This window comes from Malania oleifera, chromosome 7 (assembly GCF_029873635.1).
Source record: "Malania oleifera isolate guangnan ecotype guangnan chromosome 7, ASM2987363v1, whole genome shotgun sequence".
Lineage (NCBI taxonomy): Eukaryota > Viridiplantae > Streptophyta > Magnoliopsida > Santalales > Ximeniaceae > Malania > Malania oleifera.
In genome coordinates this window covers 80,604,833-80,610,856 of record NC_080423.1, presented here as the reverse complement: position 1 = coordinate 80,610,856, position 6,024 = coordinate 80,604,833, and the positions used below count along the sequence as shown (strand labels likewise).

General features: G+C 38.2%; 1 protein-coding gene across 1 annotated transcript; it reads left to right on the top strand.

Annotated features, from left to right (window-relative positions):
• Positions 1–653: 653 nt before the first annotated feature.
• On the top strand, positions 654–4,173 carry LOC131160101 (putative E3 ubiquitin-protein ligase XBAT31). Its single transcript, XM_058115438.1, has 8 exons — positions 654–1,115; positions 1,278–1,337; positions 1,493–1,564; positions 1,666–1,787; positions 1,915–2,055; positions 2,161–2,268; positions 2,723–2,981; positions 3,367–4,173. The coding sequence occupies exons 1-8, from the start codon at positions 930–932 to the stop codon at positions 3,754–3,756; spliced, it is 1,338 nt and encodes a 445-aa protein (XP_057971421.1). The 5' UTR covers positions 654–929; the 3' UTR covers positions 3,757–4,173.
• The last annotated feature ends 1,851 nt before the right edge of the window (positions 4,174–6,024 follow it).

The following is a 6,024-nucleotide window of genomic DNA, read 5'->3' as shown; positions in this document are numbered from 1 at the left end:
ATGCAAACATTTTCTCCTCCAATTTTTAATTTAACTACTACAATTTTCATTTATTAATTCTTTTAAATATATACCAAAGTAGTGACTAACAATTTAAAATGTATAGTAATTATGTTAATGAATTTATAAGGGCTAAGGGAAATATTTTTAAAATTAAGTGATAAATTGAATATTAAATATTTGACTATTAATATTAATATTATACTGAAACATAGTCGTTAAGGTTTAATGGATTATATCTATATAATACTTGGGAGAAGATAGTGAAAAGTGAGACATACTTTTTTTAAATTTAAAATTAAAATTACTTTCTTAAATTATTTATAATTCCATTATTTTTAAATTATATAATTAAAAGATAACTTTTAATATTAAAATATTGTAAAAAGAAATTAAAATATGAAAGTTAAAAACATAATAATATGTATGTGCATCTATATAATACTTGGGAGAAGATAGTGAAAAGTGAGGCATACTTTTTTTAAATTTAAAATTAAAATTACTTTCTTAAATTATTTATAATTCCATTATTTTTAAATTATATAATTAAAAGATAACTTTTAATATTAAAATATTGTAAAAAGAAATTAAAATATGAAAGTTAAAAACATAATAATATGTATGTGCATATATATATATATATATATATATATATATTCTGAGTAATAGAAATGGATGCAGAGGTCACGCAGGTGCCGGCAGTCTGACACAGCAGTTTAAATAACTGTAGACGGTCATCTGCCCGAAATCCCGGCGGGCAGGTCCGAACTTCGAGGTCACTCTGGCCCACTCCCACTACTTAGACCGCCTATCAGCTGCAAACATCGGTGCCACCGGCCGCCGCTGCCGCAGCCCCCACGACCTCTACTCCTCCGTGGAAGGCGATGCGCCCCCTTTATGCCGAGAGCAGCTGACAGGTGGGAAAGGGGATGGGTCAGGGGCTGAGTTGCAGTTGCAGAGAAGGGCATGAGAGTGCTCTGTTCTGCGCTGTCAGGGACGGGGACTTGGAGGTGATCCGGGCTATGGTGGAGAGCGACCCAAGTGTCTTGGAGCTAAATTCTTCGTATGAGAGGGCCTCTGCCCTACATGTCGCTGCTGCGAGTGGTCGGATCGAGGTGGATTTTGTTTTGTTCTCTCTCTTTTTTTTTTTTTGTTTTCCTTTTCTCTTTGTAGTATTGGTTTTCATCAATTTTTGAGTTTGTTTGGATTTTCTCGGGATTCAATTTGATGGGTGTTTCTGGGTTTTGTTTTCTGTGCTTTGATTTGGTGGTGGGCAGGTTCTTTCCTTGCTTTTGGATCGGTCTGTCAATCCGGATGTGCTCAATCGCCATAAACAGGTAATTCTTCTTCCTCTTAAATGTTTGTTTTGATTGGGAATGTCTTATCTTGCTCTTTGCTTTTGGCTTCTCTCTCTCTCTCTCTCTCTCTCTCTCTCTCTCTTTCTCTCTCTCTCTCTCTACTTGGCTTGATTTCTTTTTGGTAAGTGGTTCAGACACCGTTGATGTTGGCTGCAATGCACGGGAGGATATCTTGTGTTCAAAAGCTTATCCAAGCAGGAGCAAACGTATGATCCTTTGCTTAATCTATCACAGATTCTGGCTTAAAATTTTAGGAAATACTGTTAAAGGGGAAACTGATGTGTGTGCTCTGTTTGCAATTTGTTAGATTTTAATGTTTGATTCTCTCCACGGAAGAACCTGTTTGCATTATGCTGCTTACTATGGCCATTCAGATTGCCTTAAAGCCATACTTTCCGCTGCAATTTCTGCCCCCGTCGCACATTCTTGGTCTCTCTCTCTCTCTCTCTCTCTCTCTCTCTCTCTCTCTCTCTCTCTCTCTCTCTCTCTCTCATGTTCATATGCACATCAATTGCTAATTTAATCTATAATTTGTATGGGCTGGCTTGGATATCAGGGGATTTGCAAGATTTGTGAACATAAGAAATGGGAGTGGAGAAACCCCACTGCACTTGGCGGCCCGTCAAGGCCACCCAGAGTGTGTTCATGTCCTCTTAGACAACGGGGCTCTTGCTTGTGCTTCAACCGGTGGATATGGGTATTAATGTTTATAAAATACTCTCTCTTTTTACTTTTTTTTTTCTTGAAGATTAATGGTATGCTAGCCACGGCTACCTATCTGATTATGAAGTTCCATCTCCAGCCGTCCAGGGAGTACACCACTTCATTTAGCTGCTCGCAGGGGTTCTTTGGATTGTGTCCGTGAATTGCTTGCATGGGGGGCTGATCGACTGCAAGAAGACCAAGCCGGGTAAGCCTGGATGGGTGACCGGGCCTCTGTTTTCTGGTTTCCCCTCAATTAGGCCATTTCTATCCTGCTTTGGAGTCGTGTAATTATACTGCAATTGTTGTTGGCGTACTCTTAGATCAATCGCTTTTTGATGAGGCCATCTTCACCGCTAAAGGAAGTTGAAACAGCAAAATAAACCTGTTGAAAAATCCTTTTCTACAACCATTGATTTGCTGCTAGAGGAATCATATAATGCTTTTGTATATAGCTGTTGATGAGGCTTGTAGACCCCTTCTTTTCACAGTTCTGATACAAACCTCAAGCAACAGCTTTGTGCAGATTTTATTTATCCTTGAGGGTTCTGTTCTATTTGGGGACAATATCCTTGTTATGATTATGTGAACTAGTCGATGTTATGAAGGTTTTCTGTTTGAATGCAATGATGTATAAATATGGATACATGGGTTTTGTGCAGGAGAATACCATACATGGTTGCTCTGAAGCTCAAACATGGAGCTTGTGCAGCCCTGCTGAACCCTTCATCTGCAGAGCCTCTGGTATGGCCATCGCCATTGAAGTTCATTAGCGAGCTTAATCCAGAGGCAAAAACCCTCTTAGAGAGGGCCCTGCTGGAGGCAAACAAGGAGAGGGAGAAGGCTATTTTGAAGGGGACAGACTACTCAATTCCATCCCCTATGCATTCTGATGTTGGGACTGATGACAATGCGTCTGAGGTAACAATTACATGCTGTTTTCACTCATAAAATTGTTTATAATGATTGCGGAATTATAAGTTTTTCTCGTGCTTTGTCTGTTCTCATGGAAATTAGTATTGATTTCAATTCAATTTTGGAAGGGTTCAGTCGCATAAGAAAACTGCAACAAAAAAAGATGCATCTTTGATCTCTCTCTTCCCCTTCTTGCAATATATTTTCTGTTGTTCAGCAAAAGCTTATTTCTACTAATTTGGGAAGAAACTTTCACTTAAGTCTGGTGTTGGAAATTGGTGATCTTCTTTTCTCAAACATATCAACATATAAAGTATGTGCTTAGAAAAAATGAGTAATCTCTTTAATATATGCACTTTTTTTTATGTATGCGAAAATCCTACCAAAACAGGCCAGCGACATGGAGCTATGTTGCATATGCTTTGACCATGCCTGCACGATTGAAGTCCGAGAATGCAGACACCAGATGTGTGCAAATTGCATCTTGTCCATTTGCTGCCACAACAAGCCCAATTCCATTACAGCCTGTTCCATGGCGCCAGTTTGCCCATTCTGCCGGAGCAGCATTACCCAACTAGTTGTTGCCAAGATTAAAACCAACGATGATGCCAAATTGGAAATGAGTAACTTGAAGCAGAAGAGATCGAGGCAGCCTCGAAATCTCAGTGAAGGCAGCAGCAGCTTCAAAAGTTTACCGACTGTGGGCTCATTGGGGAAGATGGGAGGCCGCAATTCTGGAAAGATTGTTGCTGAATGCAATGAAGGGGTTGAAAAGCCTTGACTTGCAATGGTCATGGATTTGCTTCTCACCGAGCAGGCTGTTCGATGTGGATACACATCTGTCTCGGATTCATCTCAGAACCCTGAATCCATTACGATATGCATTTTTGAACTACTTTTCCTATATGAGTCTTTATATATATATATATATATATATATATATTAAAAAGCATATGAGGATTATAAGAGGCAAAAGGTCTTTCATGACTTTGAGTTGGCATGGGTTTTTTCTTTCAGGGTCCTATTTTTCAAGTGTTCTTCAATTTAAGATGAAGAGAGAGACTTCCTAAGCTTTTGTAATCTGAATTAGTATTATTTCCTTTTCTGGTTTTTATTGTAAGATAAAGTCAAGCATATGTCTCAGCCATTAACACTTCAATTCTTCAATAGCCTATCAGGGTTTGTTGTTTCTTCAATAGCCTGTAAGGAGTTGTTGCCAAATTCTTCACATTATCCCATGGCTAAAGGAGGCAATCTCATTCATAAGACAAGCATCTAGCATGAGGGATTGCTATTTTCAAGTTTTTTATTTTTTTTTTTTATATTAAAAAAAAACATTTTTTCCTTTATCTTGGGAAATACTGTTTGCCCAAGGATGTTCAACATCATGGATTTTAATTTTACTCATAACGTATGCACCTTTTTAGTTTTGGTGTATTCCCAAGAGGGGGAGATAAATTGGGTATTTAAAAATTATTGTCTAGGTAAAACCAGATCAACCGTATTACTCAACTTAGAGTCTGTTTATGCAAAAATAAACCTAATCATTCACAGTTAACATATACGTGCAGTAAGTAAATTGTAGAAATTTAAAGAACACGCACGATATGTTATCGAGGTTCGGCCAACTGTGCCTACGTCCTTGCTTCTAACTCGCAAGTTCGAGGATTCCACTAATGGCTCACTTAATGGGTGGAGCGGCACCTAATACAACCAGGTCAATTAGCACAGGGCTGACCTCAACCTTTACAAACTCTCCTTGCGGGGCGGAGAAGGCCCTAGGTCAAATTCATAGGGCTGACCCCAACCTGATCTTTCCGGGTTAGATCAAACCCCCTTAGGCCACGCTTGGAAATACAACAATATTTTCACTCAAATGGTACAATGATTATGCTTTCATGTAAAACATATATGTACCCAAATATGCGCAATATAATCAATCAATCACACATCAACAATGAAGGAAATGTAAGTTCAGTGATATGTATTTTTGTGCAAGCCACACTCAACACGATATGATCGTTAATATACTCAAGAATGTTCTAAACAAGCAATACCTTCGAATTTACGCAAAGCACAAATCAATAGCAAATCAGTATTCCAAAGATATCAATTAGATATTCAAACTAGTTCAAGAAGATTTTCTTCAATGAAATAGGCACGCTATTAGTTTGAAAATATTTTGCTTGTTTGAAAATATCTTTGCACAACCAAAAACAAAGCTATTAAACACTTGCAATAACTATGCAAATATCCTAAGCTTACTAGGTTATCCCAACACAAGATTTATAGTATGAAAATCTGTGGGATAAACCTAAGTTAAACTCCCCAAAAATAATATCTCAATCACACAAGCAAGTGAGAGTTTTTAGCAATACCTAGTATACACTAGCACAACCAATATACTCTCACAAAACTAAAATGTATAAAGGGAATAGAAATTTGAGAGTATTTGGACAAAAGGAGTATTTGAGATAAAGAGGATTTTTTCTAATTAGTTTTGGCTAATCTCACCCTAATCCTCACAAATGAAACCATATATATAGGCCAAGACCAAAATATAACCGTTTAGGACATATAGAGTATTATTAGAAAATTTTTAAAATGCTTAGGGAGTATTAACCCGAATTAACTCAATTTACCACAGTTTAATTAATTTTAACTTGGCGAGGTTTGGGTGGCTGAACCATGGTTCGGTCTCCCGAACAGACACAGTTATAAATGTCCTTTAAATTAGTTCGGTAGCTTGAGTATATGTTCGATAGCCCGAACACAGTTATAAATGTCCTTTAAATTTGTTCGTAGGTTTGGGTGCCCGGTCCTAGATTTGGTTAACTGGGCCAACCAATTTGGTCACCTGAGCCCTATTTTGAACGTGATCGTTCGAGCGCCCGGGTAGTTGAAAAGGAACCTGACACAGGTTCGGGTGCCCGAGGGAGATATGCTCAAAATATGTTCGGTCGCCCGAAGCATGGTCAAACTATTGACTTTTCAACAGTTCGGGCGCCTGAGGTGATTTGTTCACCTAGGGTTCGGTCGCCCGAGCTCT